Raw genomic sequence first — 22,874 nt, 5'->3', positions numbered from 1 at the left:
ATTGTACTTGGAAGGAATGACCCATAAAGTACTCTGAATACAATTATGGCTATGTTCACATTACCATTTTGAAGTGGCACAAATCTGATTTTCTAATTTGACTCAGCTCTGATGTTTTCAGGGCTGTGTGGACGCACAAATCCGACCTGAGCCACTTTCATATGTGGTCCTAGATCGGATACGTATCCGATTCGTGGCCATGTGACCTTAATGTGACGCTCAGATCGGAATTCACGTGCTTTTTTTCCACGGCACATGTGCCATCATTCAGCGTTACCATGGCAGCTTTAACAGAAGTTAAAGCCTGTAAACGGTGGAAAAGCAACACATTTCACCTTTTTCACCTTCGTCTTGCTCTAATAATGAACGGCTGATGATCAGTTAATTATCTTCTCAGTGAAGCTCGTTCTGCTCGTTAGTTTGTTTGCTGATGATGCACGTGACGCACGTGATTCATTCACATTTTCATTTTTAATAACTGATAACTGTTTTCATGACCAGTTTAGCTAATGTGAGCTAACGTTCATCATAAACTACTGTTTATGTACCACAACCTTTGTGAAATGGTGATTTTTCAGCATCAGAGCTTCTTTCTGTGACACAAATGTTACATTTATGTTAAATACCAAAATGTATTTGTAAAATACAGTTTTTCTGGGTGAAAGAACCCTGACATCTAACACAGCTAATCACTAGCTTTGTTGGTGTATTGTGTATTGCTGCAGCAAGGCAAGGCATCAAGGCAGCTGCCTTTAGTATCGTACACAGCCTTCATCTATAAAGCTTCATGCAGACTATGACAAGACGACAGAGTTTTGTGAACAACAGCTTTTATTCCATGGATTCATTTTTTTCAAACCTAAAATACAGGAAAAAAACTCTTATAGAAATATTCTGTGAACTAATACAACAGGTCCTGCTTTCCAAGGCCCCTATGGCTTAAAGATCCAAACGTTGCCTTCGAAAAGCTGTAGTGCCATGTTAAAAACCGTGACGACTGGATTTCGACATAGTCAAACGAACTGCTAGAAGGATAACAAAATACTTGAGATATATCTATTGCTACATACAGCAGAGGCACCTTGGCCTCAAGAGCCGACTATACATTTCGCTGAGGTTCTGATATACGTTTCAGTGTTTTCCTTGATAAAAAGGAACAAGAAATCGGAAACTTACAGTAAGCACTACAGACAGACCTTACATGGCAACTACAGTGTGTCTATCTAGCCGTGCTGAATTTTTGGTGGTAGCTGAAAAGAGCATAGAGAGAGAGGGGGGTGCCTGGCTGGTTTCGAATATCAAGTGCCTCTTTCACATCTTCGAACTCCTTCAGAGATTTAAAACACAAGTGTCAACGTCGAGACAAACCGAAATAGACTTTTGTGGCCAATACAGGCAAAAGGTTCCACACAGTTCATATGCCGTTTCTGCTTTGGCAATGGCTTCAGCGTATTCAGAGTCTCGCTGACCCCTCTGTTTCGCCGGGGGGGGGGCGGGGTTTACTGTTAACCTCTATCAAACCTTCTCGCAAATTCAGCTGCTGCAGTTGTTCCTGCACCCTATTTTCTCCACTCCCATACGGACACAGTCTTGAGTTTCTTTAAACCTGGCTTCAGTCTTCAAGCCCCCACCCCAGTACAGACAATAGCTTTTCTTAAAATGTCAAAAACAACAACAACAAAAAAAAAGCAACACATTTTGGCATCGGCTTTAATGGCTTCTGGTTTGTTTGAAAATCAGGAATGGACTCAGCCCTTTTGAGTCAGTGCTGCAGGAGAGTCCTCAAGTCACGGAGATCGTAAACATCGCAATTCAGAAAGTAGGCGAAGGCTCTGAAAGGCCGGCCTAAGTACAGCGAGTTCCATTCCTGACCACGGAACGGACGCCTGGAGCGTCAGAAAAGCAAGTGGGGCTGATTGGGTACTGGAGGGGGCGTGGCCAACAGACAGAGTCTAACTATTGGCCGTGACCCCACCAAGGAGGCAGGATCAGGGTCCGTTCTCGTTGTAGTGGATGGAGATGGGGCGGTCCCTCTGGACGGGCATGTAGGGCCAGTTGTAGCTGGAGCCGGATAGCAGCATGTCCCTCAGAAGGGTCTCGATGGGGGTCTTGCCCACCAGACGCACAAAGAAGAGCTGCTCGATGACAGGTGAGGATACAATGCGCAGCGAGGGTAGCCGCAGCAACAAACGGCCGAACCGATTGGGCTGGTTGGGGTACTGGTTCCGTACGTACTCCTCTAGGGCACACTGTGACTTCTCCTGGATGCTCTCCACATGGGCCACATCTGACAGACCCATGGCATCTAGAGGAGGCAGAGAGAGATGAGGGTTGTTAGCTGGCAACACTTTACTGTGTCATTTTACAGAACAGGCAAAAAGGCTAAGGATGTCTTAATTAGGGCCCAACCGATTGGTTAGTTGGCCGATGCACAATGCTGTAGTGCAGTATTGATGATAAGCCAACATTTTCTGGTTGCAGTATGAGTTTGTATACAAAACTGAAAAATGAAAGGTAATAAACAGAAACTGATACTACAAAGAATTCCGGGTAACTTCACACCCAGTGCTACAATGTTTGTATAATTTAGCTCTGCTGTGAACTACAGTTGAAAGTGTTACTACTGAGAACTGACAATCATATGTGTCAGTAAAGCACTGTTTAACTACTGGAATAAAACATTCAAATCTAATACATAAATCTTAAAATATATCAGCAAAATGAATCAGTTATCATGTTTAGCCCCTTAAAAAACCTGATCTGGACATCCCTAATAAAGCACAATTCCCTCATTAAAAATTAAGCACAAGGAATTTGAACAAGTGTAAGACCAGAATTCAGATGCAATTCAAACAGATATGTTGACTTGACATTAGAAGCACTCTTGTTTTGGACAACAGTAGGGGTGGTTGCTATGAACTCTCCAGAATGGAGCATGTAGTTGGTCAGTTTTCTTCAAGTACTGACAATATCCACAATATTTACGTATGCAAAAGTTTGAAAGTTTAAAAAAATCTTGTTGATTTTTTAAGTGAAAATGAGTTAACACATTCTCTACAGGGAACAAACTTTTCGGCAAATTTTAGTGCACAATTTCTTGTTGAACATATTGGAAAAAAAAACATAAAATATAAACTGTGCCAAAACCATTTTTGCCCAATATTGGGGATTCAGCAAATAGCAATTCTGCAATACATTATGTGTGTAGAGGAGGTATCAACTTATTTTCACTTAGAGAATTAGGAAAACATAAAATTTGACCAGGACCACCTTTACACACGACTGTATCTTCAGAAAAGCTTACATATATAATTATTGTCATACTGCCCACCTCTGGACGAGAGCCATTTGACTTTTAGAACTGTTTCTTCAGACATATTCGGCTATGTCACGAAAAGAAAACATCCTAACCAACAGTCTTTTCTACTTGAGTGTTAGGATTTCAACCCGTGACCTTCTTGCTCATTCTCTCTGTCGGTTTAGCAATTAATAGCCCAAGCGCAAGAGTGGTCATGCTGAGTTCTGGTTCGTAGGAACAAAAGATTAATTACTTCATGTTTCTGACGGGATAAGGAATCCCCCACCTCGCTACAGAGATGGACAACAACTGCCATGTCTGTCCTCATCACACAAGCTAGTGTGGACGAGGACATCCTTCATTACTGTAGCCAGTTTGGCCTAGATCAGTGGTCCTGCAGACCTACAGCCATTCCCTTCCCCAAGCTCATGAAGGTCTTGGATAATTTGCTGATGACCTGAGCAGGGACAACTGGAAACTGTTAAAGGTAGAGCATCCCAAGCACTGGAGTTGAGAAGCTCTAGCCCAGATGACGCATCAGTCTTGGGAATAACGTCAATGCTGGCAAGCTGCATTTTCCCATTCCAGGCAGCAGGCGCTCTCTCATCCTTTGTGTCTCACAGTAAGAGAACGCGTGGGGGGAGCCCCCAAGGCTAAGCGTCCAGGGATCGGGGCGAGTCGCCGACATTGGACCCCCGTCGGACAATTGAGTAGAGCGATGGGGTCGGGCTGCGGAGGCCTCTGGGCTGGTCTCAGCAGGCGGTGGGGGGTTGGTGAGTCTGGCCGGGATTTGCAGGACGGATCACGCCCTGGGCTACAGGGGTTATGTAGGTCAGGGCAGGGGATGGGGCGAATCCCTCTTGCTGTAACTCAGCATGCATAATTCAGGCATGTTGGTGGGAGTAAAGGAGATGGGGGGGAAGGGTCTGCCTGGCTGGTTTCAATAATAGATGGAAGCACGAAGAGGGATGGAAAAAATGAGCTGTTCGGAAGAGCGCAGGTCCGAGCTTGGTGCTAGAAAGCCAGGAGCCAGGAGTTGGGAGAAGCGACAAGGACTGCTGAAAAGAAAACGAAAAGAGGTGTGTGGAACACCTCAGAGGTTGCGTGTTTGGCTGATGCACGTATGTGAAGTGCCACTAGTGGCCTGACTCCAACCAACACTGGCAACATATCACTCTGCACACACAGGCAACATTAACTAGGGTTTTGCAAATAAAAGAGCATAGAGTATTGCTGGACTTGACGCATGGATGGTACTCCAAGCAACTCCATGTGTTCTCCAACCACTGAAAAATAAACTCTATGATGAAGTTTACAGCCTCGGTGTGCTTAAAGCAGGTTTCTCAAAATCCTGTCCTGGAGTTTCTCAGAGCTGCATAGGCTTATCCAACCTGATTCAACTTATCAGGTAATTATTAAACCCCTAATAAGTTGCACAAAACATAAAAGACCAGGAATGGATTTTCAGAACGATGCAACTTTGTAATTATGGCGACATATAAACCATCAATGGAATAGCATGGAATTCAGGCTTCAGGATGGTTGGTAGTAGGGGTGGGCAATATTTCATCGCTTCCATTACTTGTTAGCAACATTAGCCTTGTAGCACCAGTGCAAAACAAAATAAGCAACACAAAACTTGCCAGATTAATGTATACATTTAAATTTGCTTTGAACTTTTCTTAATAGAACCACACAAACATGGATTATCTACACCATTTATCCCCCTGGGTCAAGGGGGGTGCTGGAGCCTATCCCAGCGGTCATTGGGCAGAAGGCAGGATACACCCTGGACAGGGCATCAGTCCATCACAGGGTTATTACAACCATGTTTTTTTAATTGGCAGCATTCAGTAAGAACACATATATAATAAGACTGTCCAGAGTCTTCTTACCTGAAGTGAAGAGCACGATGGACTTGAGGCAGGAGTACTCAGCTGTGTCCACCTGCAAGGCCTTCAGTTTCTCCACTTGCTCCTGGAAGACGCGGATATGGTCCATGAAGGCCACCACACGCTCTGCAGACATGGGTGAGGCGTGCAAGCCAGCGGCAGCCAGCAGGGGAGCTACGTGCAACGGCATGGAGCACTGTGCCGCATTCAGCACGAACAGCTCACTCCACGACATGCGCAACAGCGCCACCTAGGAACCGAAGAAAAGGACTTCATTAATGACGATCCGTAGGTGAACAGCCTAGCTGAAGGAATTGCTGGCATGTGGCATGGTATGTGTCACTAGCACTTAAAGTGCACTATATTATCAAAATTTTGTAGCACTTACTAGAGGAATTGCTGGCATAATACAATTCCTGTCTTCTTTTATTAGCATAGAAAGTGCGCACCAGAAAGCACACATCACATTTTTCTAAGTAATACCATTCTGGCCTGTTCTGGGAGCGTTTTGTGTAATACAGTGCCTCTGGAGCAGAGGTCTTCAAATCTGGACTTTGAATCCAGTTTCTGGTCCTGGGTTTTGTAATAATTGGTAGGTGACCAGTCAACAGTTCAGTTAACTACCAGTGATTACAAAATCCAAGACTGGAAACTGGTTTCAAGGTCCAGACTTGAGGACCTCAGCTCTATTGTTATTTCTGGATTAAAGTCCTAAATGCTTTTCATGTTCATTAGAATGATTTGTGTGTAGTTTGTCACATTTGAAAAGTTTCAGTACTGGGGGCTGTGTCTGGTGGCTTTACCTGGTCCATGAGTTGCAGGTCAGGAAAGAAGGGGATGTTCTTGGCCCACTCTACGGCACTAAAGAGCAGACGGGCTGCCAGCTCACAGATGTTTTCGATGCCCATTAGGTTGTTGGACTGCATGCACTGGGCCCCGTAACGGGACGTGGGATACGGCTCAGCCCTCAGCAGCAGGGAGATAAAGCCAGACAGGTAGGGCTGACCATTGTATGGGTCGTTGCCATTGGTCAGGTACTGGCCGGGACTGGACTGAGAGCTGGACATGCGGCCTCGCTGGACGGCTATAGGCAAAGAACAGAAAGAGAGAGTGAGACTGGTGCTTCCTTAGAATTAGAATTATGCTCCAAACTGACTCGGCAGTTTATGGGAATAATTCACCCAACTTGGAATTTACTGCATGTTAACTGACCCATAACTTTCATTCAAACTAGCAATGCAAGCTTTTTGGCAATGCAAGTGGTGTATTTACAGTCAAATTATGGTCAAATTTAGTTATTAGGTTTCGTTCTTTTCTGAGTAGAAATAAGTTCACAATCCTCCACAGACATCAACCTTAAACACAGCTTTTTTCTGCAAATTTACCTTTTTTGCTGAATTTAACACTGGAAACAAATAACACATACAATATAAAATGTGCCATAACTTTTGCACAGGCCACATTTTATGTTTTATTATTTTTTCAGTATGCCAAAATCAGCAAAAACCATCATTAGTTTGTTTTACATGCAGTAAATATGCCACAAAACCAATCAGAGAAAAGTACCTTTTCAGCCAAGGACACCTTGTACAAATACAAAGCTATCAGTGTTTCTCCAAACGTCGTCACAGATAAAAAGTTAATGCGAGATTTTTTTTTTCTCAGTTAAGATAACAGTTTGGGTATGAGTAACAGGTCTGATGTCAATGTGAAAGGCAATCTGATAACCAAACCACACAGAAAACAAGGTTTTACTCTCCTTGACGGAATAATTATTTAAGCCATAATATTTTACTTTATTTCAGGATTAATATATTTGGCAAATCATATCATTTCTTCAAGTTAATGAAGTAATTTTGGGTGCTATTACAGGCTGAAGAGAAGGTGATCCGCTTTTAAAGTCAGTTCACGCGATCAAACATTCACGCTGTTGTACAAATAGGGTCAGCGATGCGGCAGAAATATGACATCACGATATAACAAAACATTATCTTGATACACAATACACAACACAATATTTGTTTTTTTCTGAGGTTTGATTGAGTTGAAACAGACAAAAAAGAGCCAGTATTTCAGAAAAATACTAGGGATGTACAATATTGTGGGAATCATATCAGTATTGGCAGATATTTGCTTTAACAAAAAAAATCGGACAGATGTTTATATGTATTATTAGATATTTATTGCACTCCAGCACAGCAGAATGTTTAGGTGACGCTGGGCAAAAATGCCAAAACATCTGCATCTGCAAAACAGTTCCATTTGGACTAATTAGGACTACATATGCTTTTCAACAAAACATACAGCTGTTTAATGTTCTTTAAGCGCTGACAATATCCAAAACGTGTTTAAAAAAGCACATATTGTCACGTAATGTGATTATAATACACTCTCATACAATCAGAATGAATGATAAACAACTGAAACATGGCACAGCTGACCAAAAAACCAGTGTGAATTCTGTTGTTTTGGCTATATCACATCAGAATATCATATCAGTTAGTGGTGAAGTGATGACACTGACCCCTTGCTGAGTGTGTGCAGTATCTGTGGACCCCATCCGAGAGATGAACCCCCCTTTGCTCTCCATCAATGAGTAATGAGCGAGCGAAGCCTGCTAAAGCGGAATGACTTTTCACACCTCCACTCGACAAATGGCTCAGTCAGAGGCCGAAGGCCAAACAGAGGCCATTTCTGCCGCCATGCCACTCAAAGGCCATTTGGAAAACACCTGTTCAGCCATCCCACAGTCCGACTAATAACTCCATCTACTGTTACACGCAACGGCCATGAGCAGGACAGAACAGAGAGGGAGAGAGAGAGAGGGAGGTGCCCGAGATGGAAAATGTTTTAAAGCCCTAGCGTCTCCTGCTCTCACAATAGAACAGCTGTGCCACTCAAAGACTTTGAGGTATGGCAGGGGTCACGACCTTCTTCTTAATCAAAGTGGAGGCTATTCTTAATCATCATGACTTACTCTCGGACAACAACGGTGAAAACGGGCTGTAGTGTCAGAGCTCCACACTGTGTTTGTTGAATCAATATTGTAGAATTGGCTTTCCTAGTACTGATTTCAAAAGACTGTAATATGCAAATGCCCTTGAAAAGGGGCAGATTTTGTGAAGCGAGTATGCTGAACAACTTTGGATGGTCATAATCACGATATATAGTGATAATAAATAGCATCCCAATCCAGGCATCAGCACCGAAGCAGAAAATACTGCTCCCGGTAGGTAGTAAACTGAGTAAGGCCTACTTTTAGATGCTCATCTTAAAGGGGGATTCCGGGCTAAAACTAGCATTTAGTTTGTTATTTCCTATGTTTTGCAATGTTCTAATGTTCTGCAGGGCACCATTACATCCCCCAGCCTAATCGTTTCGACAGTTTTGACAGCTGTCACTACAACACCCAGCATGCATTGCACAAATACATCATACAAGCAGCGTGCTGTCAAGTATCCACCCCAAAGTGCTTGTAGTTCTTCCCACCTCCAAGATAAATCATCACAAGGGAGTTTTCCTAGTCTTTAAACCAGAAAACCTCACTCTAAAGACTTCCACAGCAGAGCTTTAGGATGTGAATATGGTAACATATTTAATTTTGGCCGGAATGTCCCTTTATGTAAAGTGCTCCAATATCGGATTGGTACTGGCTGAGGAAAAACTGGCATCATGCCATCTCCAGCAGTGGTATCACAATAAACACTTTTAAAAAAGATGGTGCTTCAAGGGTTCTTTAGTACAGAAAATGGTTCTATATAGAACCATGAACACTCAAAGAACACTTTACATGATTAAAGGGTTCCTTGCATCAAGAAAACATTCTTCATATTGATGGAAAATGTGCATGAATGTGCTATTGACGATTCTATATAGAAGATTTTTGAAAATGGTTCTCTATAGCACCCAAAAGGGTTCTTCTATTGTTACAAGCTTTAAATCGTAACAATATAAGAACCCTTGGGTGCTAAATATAATTATTTTCAAAAACATTCTATACAGAATCATCTACAGCACATTTTCTATCAGTCTGAAGAACCCTTTTTATTACGCAAAGAACCCTTTAATCATGCAAAGTGTTCTTTGAGTGTTCATGGTTCTATGTAGAACAATTTTCTTCACTAACAAACTCGTGACAGTTCCACAGTTGTCTAATCCACAGGTAGCTCGTCTGTTTAAAGAGGGCACTTTAAACCTTGTGCACATGGACAGCAAAGCTTTAGGGACCTTGACTCGGAGAGAAGATGGGAGTGGTGAGTGTGGAAGGTCGAAGGCTGGGAGGATGAAGAAAGGGGACTGAGATAGACAGAGATAGAATGAAAGAGCGAGGGAGGCAACACTCACCAGTTAAACCCTGGCCAGGTGCCAGAGTCTGCTCTGGGTGGCTGGTTACAGCAGGGGACGAGGTGTCCGAGCATGACCGCTCACTAGGGGTATAAATCTCTGACCTCACAATTCAATTTGATTACAGTTCTTTAAAAATCAGTTCACATAATCTTGATTTGATTCGATTATTTTGGTACGATTCAGAACTATTTTTGAAAAACTGAACAAATATGACTGGAGCAGCGCAGTACTGGAACAGAGGCTCTTTTTCGACTTTAACATATCAAACTAGTCCGAGAACGGCTAACAAGTGAGTGCATGCTCCGTTGAATGTTACTTTAATTGATAATAGTGATCATAAATCAATGCAGCTACATTCAGACTGACGTATCAAGATGCACTGATACATTTTTACACCACTACCACTCACACAAGCAATTTAACATTAATATTTAAGTGACAAATATCATAATACCCTTTTCTGAGCGTTTCATGGACATCATCAGTACTTTAAAGAAACACTGACCAACTGCGTGTTTTAAAAAAAAGACAGCAATAATTAGTAAGGGAGTGCCAATTCACAAAATTCTGAATTTGATCTGATGCGATTAGGGCTGCAACAAATACTCTGTAATATACGATAAATTCAATAAAACTGAAGAGCCATTTGAAAATCCATCACGTTTACTACTTTTATAAACCCACACACTTCTATGGGGAAACAAACCTGACTCCTTGTGATCAGGGTTGCCAGATCGGGAAAATTCAAGATTTTAATGCAACTTGTTTCTGAATAATTATTGATGTTTTTTTTCATTACATTGTAATATTTCAATTAAGTTCTATTAAAAGTCAAAATAAATAAATGTAATTTAGGCAATAGTGCAAATATTAATTGCAATAATATAAAGCTTTTTTTTCGATTCCACTATAAATGGGCCTATTAAGGACCAACTGGGTGAACCAATTTGCTACAGCAGAGCAGTGCTGCATCTCTAGTTGGTTAATAATAGACAGAAGCTCCTGATTATGGGTGAAGCAGCTAAACAGTGACCTTTCTCCAAGTTTACAAGAACCTTTGGTTGCATCAATGAACGCTTCTCTAAAGAATCATGTATACAAATGAGATGTACAAGGTAAAGTACAATTTTTAGGCTTTAAAGAACTAACAAAAGGTTGGCACCCAAGGGAATTTTGAGAGTATAATACGAACCAGTTATCAGGCTACAGCAACACACTGCACTAGTACAGCGGGTCACCCTGGGTGGCTTGTCCTGACCTTACCCCACTGTTCTGCTCTGTCAGAAACACATGCAGATGCACAGGGGGTTTACAACACAGCAGATGATTCACTGAACTGTTTATTTTACCAATAGTTGTCCGTCCTTTCTGAGTGACCTAAAGCCGGACAAATTCCTGTAACGATGATGTCATCTCTGCTAACAAAATCCCCTTCAGACAAATTCCCCTCCACCAATCTTTGACCAAAGATCAGTGAGTCATGGCCAGAATGGCTGTGCACACTTTAGTATCACCTGATCCAGGTCATTGTAATCCAATCAATAGCCACATGCTTTAATTACAGGTTAGATGAACTGAAAAGGATGTACACAGCATGCAGACAGTCAATCGATATTATTCAGTTAATAATTGCAATTATTCAATAACTACTGTGAACAATTCGGTGACTATTGTGAAACGTCTATGAATGTTATGTTATTACAACGGTGAGGAACTGAAGTGTGGATCCATATATGGGCCCTTAGGGTTTAACAGGTCAACATAACCCCAGCTCATCCATTACAGTACACAATGGGCCGGTTTTCTGGACAGAGTTCAAGCCCACACTCTTATAAAAAGATGATTCTTCAAGGGTTCTTTAGTAAAGAAAATGGTTGTATTTAGAACCATGCACACTCAAAGAACACTGTGCATGATTATAGTGTCCTTTGCATCGTCAAAGGGTTGTTCAGATTGCTGGAGAATGTGCTGTATATGAAAAGGGTTCTATACAGCAACAAAAAGGGTTCTTCTATTGTTACAATGACAAGATTGTAACAATAGAAGAACTCTTTCTGATGCTATCTAAAACCTGTTTGAAAAAAAGGTTCTATATAGAACCATATTCAGCACATTTTCCATCAATCTGAAGAGCCTTTTCACAATGCAAAGAACACTCTAATCATGCACAGTGTTCTTTGAGTGTTCATGGTTCTACATAGACCTATTTCTTTACTAAAAACCATATTTTTTAAGTGTGTACTCTAGGAATAAACTGCAGTGCCAAAGACAGGCTTAGGCTTAATCTGGGTCTGAGAAGGTGGTCCTATGTGTAGGAACCAAGGCTGTATCTCTAAAATGATAACTTTACAGGAGACGGAAAAAACCTATTTTACTTTTAATGGAAGTCAATGGAACCAGACTTTTTCCCAAGTCATTTTGGGCTGTTTCTTTTGGTCTATTGGGCCGTTTCTCTTTGGTCATCATGAAATTCACACACAATGTAAAAGGTAAAGGGAACTTTCAAATTATGTCAAAAACTGAAAAATGACAAAAATGGAGATACAAGGCTTTCCTCCGACAGCAGCGATAAACAGTCACTTAGGGTCAGAAAGAGTCTTTTAGTCTTTTATTTTTTTGTCTTTTATGTTTTGTCAATTTATTTTTCCTTTTATTGCCTCTAAAAATCAAGAAATAGACAACCAAAATGCCTTTTAGACATGCTGTAATTTTTGGATCTTTACTAATTTTCTTTCTTACTATTTTTTTATTCATATGGAAACGGCAGAAACTACTTAAGTATTCATTCTTTTTTTTTTTGCTGTCTACGATGTGTTTGAGGTGCTATGTCATTTCAGAAACGTTCAGAAACAGCCCTGGTGGCAACACTACCAGCTATCAAAACTGAGGTTCTCAATCCGTTTTGAAGAGAACTGAAGAGAGACACAACATGTGCAGTGCATAGAGCCCCCAAGATCAGCACCTAGAACCAAAAAAGTCAAATGAGGGGGAACGGTAGAGGCTTTGAGACTAAATCCATTATCCTTTCCCTCTGTGCTGCACTAAGAGAGTTTGCGTGAGGATACTTTGGCACAGAACTCTCCACACATCCCATAATAGCAACAGTGACACTGGGCTCTTATGAAGCGCTGATGAATTAATAAGAGAATATGCTAAACGTGCGGTGGAGAGTGAGAGGAAGTGTCTTGCTGTAGGTCAAGTGTCTCAGCAGCTGGACTTCCCCGTCTTGCTCTCGCTCTCTCTTTTCTTGCTCTCCACACTAGCAGATCAACATTGCGAAGGTTCTCCACACGGGCAGGGAGAAAGGGAGGGGCATCACAGGCAAACACTGACGAAATAAGGAGAGTTAAGCTCATAAAGCAAACATATCAGAAGACAAGGTGCCCCTGAGTCAAGGTACTTCAGAATAAGGCCTGAGCGACATATCATTTGGCTGATAACATCAGCTGATATGGGCGATCCACGGCTTCATCGATAACATGCCAATTATTAGTGATTTGTTTTGGTCATTGTATTCCTGGGATTCGAACACACAATCTTCTGCAGTACAGGCTAATACTGGTGAATACAGACTGAATCTTCAGCTTGAATACAACGTTACATGACCAAAACTCTTTTAATGAAGAGAACTAAGAAATATAAGGAATATTAGGTAATAAAAAGAAACCAAACCTCAAAGAATTATGGGTAGCTCTGCCCCAGTCCTACAATATTTATATTATGTATGACTATGAGTTTCTACTGTTTAGTTCAGTTTAAAAAGTGTGAACCGACAATCGAATAAGTCAATAAAGCACTGTTTAGCTTAACTATTAAAATAATAAATATAACCATAAAAATATATCAACCAATATTATCAGCTAAATAAATTTTAGACCCCTAAAATTGGTATCAGGCCCATTTTGTGGCCCCATTTCAGAATCAAACACAGCAGGGAATGAGCTGAAGGAATGAGCTAGTTCACCTCAAAATGCTAACACTGCTAACGCTGAGGGAAAACTGAGGGAAAAAGTCAGCTGAATTTTAAATTCACTGCTAACCACTAGCATGTCAGATGTTAGCGTAGCCAGAAGTCAGAACTAGAACCACTAAAATTAGAGAACTAAAGAGTAGGTTATCATTCAAAGAGAGAACTAGCGAATAGGTTATCATTCAAAGTGTGAGCTTTAGCCTTGCTTGCTAACTGTCTTCCAACAGTTCTGCAGGCCTGGAGGTTATGTCATATTTCTGGAATGGAAATGTGTGTGAAGAATCCGTGAGGTTTGCGCTAAATTGCACGTTAGTCTCAAAAAAGAGACGCATTCCACCTTTGTTTGTGGACCCATGCAGGCGGATTAGCAGGGTAAGGGTTAGCCAGCTGCACGAGTAGTGAGGTGATATTTACCCAAACCCTGTGGAGAGCTGTCACATTTGGACTTTGCCTTTAAACCTGTCTATTATTAATGTTTACTTTCCATTGACCTATATTTCACCCTGTGTGTGTTACGGGTCGCAGGAGGGATGATGTCTCAGTGTGTGTGTGTGTGTGTGTGTGTGCTGGGATTCCAGAAGCAGCAGGCGGTGTGTATATGCGCCGTTAGCCTGCTTTAGCGCTTACGCTGACTGTGTTGTTCGAATGACGTCCCAGAGGGATCAGAAATTTTCACACCCTCGTTACTGTAAGAGCTGAACTGCACTGTTTACTGTCGAGTACAGACACAAGCTTCTTGGACTGTCTGTGTGAGAGAGAGAGAGCAAGAGCGAGTGTAAAACAGATTACGGGCAAAGCATATGGGTGCGAATCCTGTGCTGTCTATATTGGTTGACTTCTTAGCTTAATCTCTATAAGTCAAGAGCATTGCTGCCCAGTGTGGAGCCCAGGGAACAACTTAGACTTTTGACCTTTGACGGGCCTGCAAGGACTTATGACTTGGCCTGCCTCAAAGGATCTGCGAAGTAAAAATCCATACAGTGTAATGTGACAAAATAAAAAATATTGCTCACAAGTTGCTAGCTAGCCTTTACTCTAGGAGTGGGCGATATGGGAAAATATTATATTGAGATACTTCAAGACATTTTCACACACACAATATGAATTATGACATTCAGTTTTTCTGAGATTTAATAAGTTGTAATGTACAAAATAGAGCCTGTAGGGCAACATAAAAATAGTATATTAATAATCCCAATAATAAACATAATAATAAACCCACAGCTACAATGATTTTTTATTACGTTTAAACAGGCCTAGTTATGATCACTTTGTAATAAAAAATGTAGTTAGTGTTCTTTAAGTACCGACGATATCCACAATATAATTTATCACAATAACAATAAAATGCCCACCCCTACTTCACACTCAAGCTTATGCATGCTCCTTAGACATTAGCGTTACTGTTTCTTTTTTACATCATTGCTATCAAGACAAATCTTTGAATCTCTGTTTTTGACATAATTTGAAAATACCAGCAGCTTTTCACATTATTTTAAAAAATTTCATGATAAGTGGATCAATAGAAATGATCCAAACTTACTTTGAATAAATCGTTTCTGCATTACCTTCCATACCTAACATAATAAGTTAGGAATGTTTTTTCCTCTTTCTGTAAAGTGACCACTTTAGAGATCCATGGTTGTCCCGACAGCGATGATATACAGGTTTGTCTTTTGGGCCCTTGGCCTACCACAAACTTTACACTTCAGCCTCCCAAGACAAAAAGTTTGGGCACCCCTGGTCTAAAGTTATTGCTGTTGTTTTACTGAATGTAATTTAAATAGAATTATACAGTTAATTCCAAAGCTACCTTTTTTATTTGACTTAAGTTTTTTTTCTTTCCACCTTTCCACAAAATAAGACTTTATGACTAGAGAAATGCCAATATATGAACTGTCGGCTGATGCTGATACATAAACATTTATAAAACATAGAAGTTGGGACTAAATCCATCTGTATGACCATTACTCAGTAAGGTAACATTTATTTGTAGCTGGTTAAAAATAAAGTGAATAATATGCTAATAATATTATAATAATATTTATTGCAGTAGCCTCGTCAGAGTATATAAATATGTCACTAAATATCGATCAAATCAAAACAATGCATTTTTAAACAAATATCTGCTGATACCGATATGATTCCAATACCTTTATGCACAATAATGACTTTTCATCACATTCAAATCAAAATAAAATACTTACAAACACAAACGTGGTATGGATTGAATGTTTAGAATCTGCACTTTCCACAGAATTTCTCGCTTATTTCGGTGAGCTACAGGCAAAAAGCAATGAAATTACACCTGCTTTTTTAGCCTGTCAGCAACAACAACAACTTCTAGTTATGTGAAGGGCCCATATCCTCTATTTTTCTTGATTTATTTCTCCCAAAGATCTATTTCTGTGGCTTATTCACCAAAAAAGTCCAAATAATTTCTGCTTGACCAATTTTTTAACCTCTTTTAAGCCCTTAGAATCAAACAAGCTGTTTTCATTACCGTGCCTCTGAGACTATATGTAATTGAAATGACTTCAGTTCTGATTGGCTGCCCTGCCTCATTCAAGTAGCCCTCTAGGCTGAAACACAACTTCAACGATGGATGGGCGGAGCTAAATTGCTGTAGGCTGAATAGTTGTATATCTGTAAATGCACTGGTTTTGAGACATCATAAAAACAGTGAGTTCAAAAGAGCTTAGTTTCCATATATGGAATGGACTGAACAGTATATTTTGAAATGTTAACAATGTTTACATGCTACATCTGAGAATGTGAGAAAAATACATTTTATGATAAGGGCCCCTTAATAATGGACACGGCAGTTGTGATTGGAGCATTGCAGCTTTTTACAGTTCGCATCTTCAACGGAATTTCTCGTCTCAGTGATCTACAAGCGGGAAATAATTAATATGGAATTACTCCATGTTCTCCGGTGATCACTGCCACTTCTAAGGATTTAATAAAGGTCAGGGCAGTGCACGCAGAACATTCCAGCAAGTGATCTGCTGCTGCTGATGTCAGCCGGTCACACTCGCTCTCTTTCTCTTTCTCCGTCACAGGAGATCCTTTGTCAGGCTGGAATGTCAGTCATGTCGAGAGGAGCCCGAGGTGCGAAAACAGGTAGAGCAATCGGGAGGGGAGAGCAGAAACGAAGGCAGGAGACAGTTGCGGTTATGTGGCGTGCCGAAGGGGAAAGAAAAAAATGCTCCCACAGCTCAGCCCTTTGACCCATTTTCCCGCTCGCTCTCATCTCGGGTCATGTTCGGCTGTCCAAAAAACTCTAATGTCAAAGTACGCGCGAATAAGCAGCAATGCTCTGGGACTTTGGCTCGAAACCGATGGTCTGTACGAAGCACAATGGAGTCTGCATCATGATTCAGCCCCATTCATCGGCAAAACACATGTGATGCGTCAGTAGGAGTGGAGAGTGGGATTTCAGAACACTTCAGATCACAAAGAGCTCAGTGAATTCACGCTCTTCAGAAGCGGTCATAAGCCACGCAGCGATTCAGCCGCTCTGTTTGTCTCCTCCGTGAAACAAGAGCTCTTTTTTCATGCCTATAAATCACTGTCTGTTAATCAGTGTCAACACCAACGAAAGCCTTTCATCTTTTACGCAGGCCAAAGCAGCAGTACTACAGCATGTTTGGGTCGATTACAGGCGTGTTCACCTTCATAATGGACATAAAACAAAACATATATGAGCTTTACTTTGCTTCTATGACTGTCGGCAAAGCGTATGGTCAAACTCTGGCTTGGTCATTTCTTCGTCGTTCTGAGATGAATGAATATACTGTGGGACTAAGACCCTCTTGTAACTAGCATTAAAACTAGACTAGCCTCAGTTCTCCTCGTCTCTCAGAGCTGGATATTTGAGGTGTAACTGACAGACTGTTACACAATTTAGGGATGCATGATATCAGCATTGGCAGATGATTGCCTGTATAAAACTGTCAGTGATGGACAGATGTTGAGATTTGACTGATACTTTAAAACAATATTTGATGATGTAATAACTGTATTCGGGAAAAGTGAAGTGTTTTTTTTTCACCGTTATGCTAATCTAGGTAGAAACTGTCGCTATGTCCATATTTTATTTTATTATTATTAAAAAAACAAAACTTGTTTTTATTGTTGTTTTTTTTACTTTTTTGCAATATTAAAAGTTATCATTAGCATTGCATTCATATTTAATGATAAATGACAAACAGAAATGACTTGGACAACATGATCTACTTACGGGTATGAATTAGTTAAAGCTATTTCTGGTGTAACTGATGCATTTACAAACAAAAGGGACATCAATATATCCAATGCCACAATGAGAATCATACCATTAGACCATAAATAACCAGAATCAGTGTTGCCTACACGATGCACACCAATATGTCAGAAATAAGCAATATACTATAGTATGTACCGTATCATAGAGACCATCTGATACTAGGTTGAGGATGGCAGATTGTGATTTACTAGTCTAAGCGAAGGTTAGTTTAGTTGGCACGAGCCGCAGTGTCTACAAGAATGTGACCACAGTGCAATTACCCAGAGAGCAAAACAGCTAGAAGTGCACGAAAGCGCATCACACAACAAGGCGCTTCTCTATGTGTATCTTGTCAGGCAAGCACGTTGCATAATTCAGAGGTAGCATAACTTATGTATGAACTCTAAGACGGAACGAGAAGGATATGGTATATGCGTATACGTGTGTGTGTGTTCTCCGTTAACTGTAACACAGAACATTCAAGATTACGACACTGGGAGAGAACAACTACTCATGTGCAAGACTGTAGAACACTCAGTTCACAGACATTACAGGTTATTACAAACACAAAATAACTTTTTATAGTGATAGATTTCAGTTATTAAATTTTTCATACGCTTTTGGTAGGAAAGTCTGATGCTAAAGTAAAACAGTAAAACTTCTATAAAGCTATAGCACGGCTGGGCAACATGACAATATATATTGTGAGTGTGATATATTGCCACAATACAATATGCATCTCTGAGCATATCATGGATATCATCAGTACTTGGAGAACCAACTGCATGCTTCATTATAAAGAGAGAAAAGGTAGTCCTGATTCACTGAATTTAGTGCAACACAGTATGCCAAATATTGAACAAAAATTACATTTTTTGAGAGTATTTTTAAAATGTAGCACTGCTGATTTGTTTTTCTCAATTCCAACTGATCAGATGCCTGAAAAAATATATATTGACATCGTGTATCATGAAAATTTCTTTAAGTACCGCAATATTTTTGCCATATTGCCCAACTTTAGGCTATAAAGAACTTAACTGGCATGAAAAATTTCAATTCTTTATGTATTTATATGTTTGTGTAACTGCATTTGAGAAAGATCACAACAGCAGAAGAATCAAAATATGGACAATTAGAAACTATGGATAATTAATTCTGTATTTATTAGATTGTCCTATATGTACTTCCACAATAATCCTTACAGCAGATATGCTGAAACAAAGTCTGAGAAGAGACTCTCAGCTCAGAACTGAACTTATTTTGGTTATCTTTTCTATCTTCTCAGATGCTATCATTTCTCCCCAGGTCAATCTGAGGCTGAAGGCTTGACAGGGTGATGTTTCCCTTCAGTATTAAACCGAGTAAGTTTGATTTTATACTTCTATGCCTGTAATGTACATTATCTTTAAATCCCACAACCTGTGGCCACAGAAAAACCTGCACTGTGCCAACGTTTAGACATCAGGCTACAAAAAAAATAGAATAAAATAACCACATGCAGAACCACAAGCGGGAAAAGAAAACAAAGCCAACTCGAAGGCGCTATAAAAGCAGCAACAGCTTCACACTTTTCATCATATGCCCAACATCATATATCTTAGACCTCAATGAAACATTTAAATATAACTAAACAACAGGGTAGACGTGGGTGAGAACTGGTGGAGAAATGTAATACTGCAATACTTTAAGAGGATTTTTATTACACCTGATAAGTTAGAACAGACAAAGAATTGCCAAATTGACACTAAAATCAACTACTCAGGATGAATTACGCTCTCTATTAATGAAAAAAGCTGTTTTTTTTAAGTACTGATGATATTCACAATATTTCAGAAAAGCACATTGTGACGTACTATGATGATTTATCATGCTAGCAATTAATACTGCCATACTGACCAGCTCTACAACAGGTTTGTCATGTGTTTGAAACTAACGTTGGCCCTCTTTTTGTTGTATGGCCTGTTAACTCATACTGTTACTGAATTCACAAACTGAACTCAATGAATTTAACTGATGGAAGATGCAAAGCCACTCATCATCATAGTGTCTCCTCCACACAAACCAGCCTTTTTACACTAATTCATAAAACAGTGAAATGTGCTAAGTCACTCTGAGGTTTAGGAGCCAAACCCCATCACTGATGAGAAAACAAACGGGTTTCTTGTTTGAGGAAAACTTGAAAATGAGACTTTGGTTTAGGTTCTAAGACTTTAGAGATAAAATCATAACATAACACCTAGATACTGATATAAAAATCAACGCAGTAAAAGTACTGAGACACTTCTGGCACTGAGTGAAGTTTCAAGAGCCAAACACGATCATTAACGAGAAAACAAAAGGGTTCCTCTTCCAAGAAAAACTCGCTGACTATACTGAGAAAGACTACAGAGCTGTAAATGGCCATAACACCTCTGTGCATGTCGCTCATTATTGCATTGATGGCTTGCAGAGATTCTGACATGACCATCCACTTTCATTACAGCTGCATTTCAGTTCATCCTAGCAGCCTTTCTCAGGCTCTCGTATGGGCTATACTGTGTTAGTGTCAGGAGTGGGTAGTATGTCAAGATAATGTTTGATGGATTTGTGCTTTCCTGAGGATTTTTAAATGATAATACTTTTGCTTCTACTCAAGAATGTTTGTGATTAAAGGAATCTACTTTTTACTTCACATTTTAGCTGTTTTTGGTCATTCAAATTAAATGGTTAAGATGTAAACAAAGTTACTGAGAGTGGTTTGGAGTGAAATGCTCAGTTCTGGAGAAACTTACCAATTCAGAATTGTTCACACTGGTGGTGATAGGAACCAGACGTCCACTTCTAAAAGCTCCCTCACAGAAAGTTATTTTATTTAAATCTATTCCTGGTGAAGGGATACATGAAGGATGTTCTCAGGCATAATAGTCACCAAAGAAAACTTTTTTTCATATTGAGATTTTACCCTCATAAACATTACATATATAAAGAAGAGGTGTGGTTTCACTGGTGGTTTTGGATGGTGAATAAAATGGCTATATTTTATGTGTTGGAGACGTCGGGACCCCTGGTTCCTACAATCACCACCGCTGTAAAGAAGATCTGCATTGGTACGTTTAACCCACTTCACATCAAACCTCTCTGAATGACTCTGTTTACATCTCAACATCTGAATTATACAGAAATTCTGCCACTTCAGTTCATGACAGAACACTGCTTTGCTGTCACTTTGGAGCATTAGCAGTTTTTTCACCATGAGTAGATCTGAAAGAGAATAATAGCGGCTAACAAACTTCAGCTCCGATGCTGATAGATCCAAGTTCCACTGCAGTTCTGAAGAATATTCTTGATTTGGTACTGGAGGTGGGCGCAATTGCCAAAATGTAATATTGCGATACTATAAAAAGTCTTCACGAAACACGATATGATACTTTTTTCCCTTACATCTAATAAGCTGGAACAAAAAAGTAGCGCCACATTTTTAATACTATCAAAAACTAAATTCAGTTGTGCAATAATTACTATAATGCAATTATTTTTATTTAACACTCCACTAAGTCTAATTTAACAGGACTAATAACAAAACATGCAGTTGGGAAGTGTTTTTTAAATACTGACAATATCCATGATATGCTTAGAAAAGCATATTGTGACATATTGTGGAGCAATTTATCACGATAATGATAAATATTGTCATATTGCTCAGGCCTACTTGGGAAAAAATATTTGATCATAGGTTTAGACTAACTTACTCTACACTTTAAAAAGTGGTTCCTCAAGGGTTCTTTAGAGAAGGGAAAGGTTCTATTTAGAACAGTTCATGCTTAAATGGTTCTTTGCATGGTGAAATGGTTCTTCACTGATGGTGAAGGTGTTGGTTCTATATAGAACCTTTCTGAAAATGCACAAAAATGTCAAGCTTGTAACAACAGAAGAACCCTTTTTGGTGCTTTTTTTCAAAAAAGATTCTATCTAGAGCCAACACATTCTCCATCAATGTGAAGAACCATGTGATTTCACCATGCTTGCTTCTAAACACAACCACTGCCTTTACTAAAGAACCATCTGTTCAGCCTGTAGCCCGCACGCACAGGTTAAGCGCAGAGGCGCACTCACCCTCTCGCCTCATGCCGACCTTCAGGCACTTCTTCAGGCGGCAGTACTGACACTGGTTGCGGTGGTGCTGGTCGATGGGACAGTCACGGTTGCCCCTGCACGTGTAGCTGAGGTTGCGCCGCACTGAGCGCTTGAAGAAGCTCTTGCAGCCCTCGCACGTGAACTGGCCGTAGTGCTTGCCGCTCGATTTGTCCCCGCACACCATGCAGTCCACGTTGGGGATCTTGTCCGCGGAGAGCGCGTCGTTGCCCGGGGTGGAGCCAGACGGCGTCCCCGGTGTCCCGCCGCCGGGCTCCTGGCTGCACAGCTGGAGCTGCGACCCAGGATCCGCCGAAATGTTCTCCTGCCACTGGTTTACTACCATTGCCATGCTACCCCCGTGCAGATTGGGTGGAACAGGCAGGTGAGAGCTGGGAGTCCTGAGATTTATGTTAGCAATCCGATCAGGCGTCCTGGGGAAAAACAAGGCGAGGCTTCCCCCCCTTTATACCTCCCCGAGAAAGAAAGAAGGAAAGAAAGAAAAGAAAGAAACACACGTTTCACCTTAAGGGTCTTTCTTGAGAAGTCTGCAGTGCGCGCGAGACGGTGGCATGGTCACTCAGTCAGCCACTGAAGAGCTTTCAAGTTTTCGTGCCTCGCGTGGAAATTCCCCCGAAACACACACGCGCGCCGCTCGCGCACAATTGGACTTGCAGCGCGCTCCCCTCACGAGAGCCTCATAATAAAGCCTGTTTAAGTGTTCAGCGCTGGAAATGTCACAGATTTCTGTCCAAACGAAGCCCCAGCTGCGATATCTGTCGGCGTTAAACACGAAACAAAGCCCAAAAAGCGCTTCTTTACACACGATTCGCACGCGCACTCCGTTAAGAGGAAGGTCAGAGCGTGTAAAAAGCTCGCGAAGTTTGAAAAAGCACTATCCGAAATGCGAAAACACAGCAGGAACGAGCTTCTCCCCACGCAGCGCGACTCTCCCTCCGGCTGTCAGTCCGCCTCTCCCGGTCCGAGTTC

The 22,874-nt window shown here is 40.8% G+C and overlaps 1 protein-coding gene across 1 annotated transcript; it reads right to left on the bottom strand.

Annotated features, from left to right (window-relative positions):
• Nucleotides 1-813: 813 nt before the first annotated feature.
• nr2f5 (nuclear receptor subfamily 2, group F, member 5) lies at nucleotides 814-22,859 on the bottom strand. The gene is made up of 4 exons (XM_036558269.1): nucleotides 21,867-22,859; nucleotides 5,994-6,274; nucleotides 5,194-5,440; nucleotides 814-2,305 (listed from the first exon to the last, which is right to left on the bottom strand). Exons 1-4 carry the CDS (start codon nucleotides 22,234-22,236, stop codon nucleotides 1,989-1,991), a joined length of 1,215 nt encoding a protein of 404 aa, XP_036414162.1. The 5' UTR covers nucleotides 22,237-22,859; the 3' UTR covers nucleotides 814-1,988.
• Nucleotides 22,860-22,874: the final 15 nt, after the last annotated feature.

The sequence above is a fragment of the Colossoma macropomum genome, unplaced genomic scaffold (assembly GCF_904425465.1).
Source record: "Colossoma macropomum unplaced genomic scaffold, Colossoma_macropomum, whole genome shotgun sequence".
Taxonomy (NCBI): domain Eukaryota; kingdom Metazoa; phylum Chordata; class Actinopteri; order Characiformes; family Serrasalmidae; genus Colossoma; species Colossoma macropomum.
The sequence above is the reverse complement of the archived record's forward strand: the minus strand, read 5'-3'. Positions and strand labels throughout refer to the sequence as shown.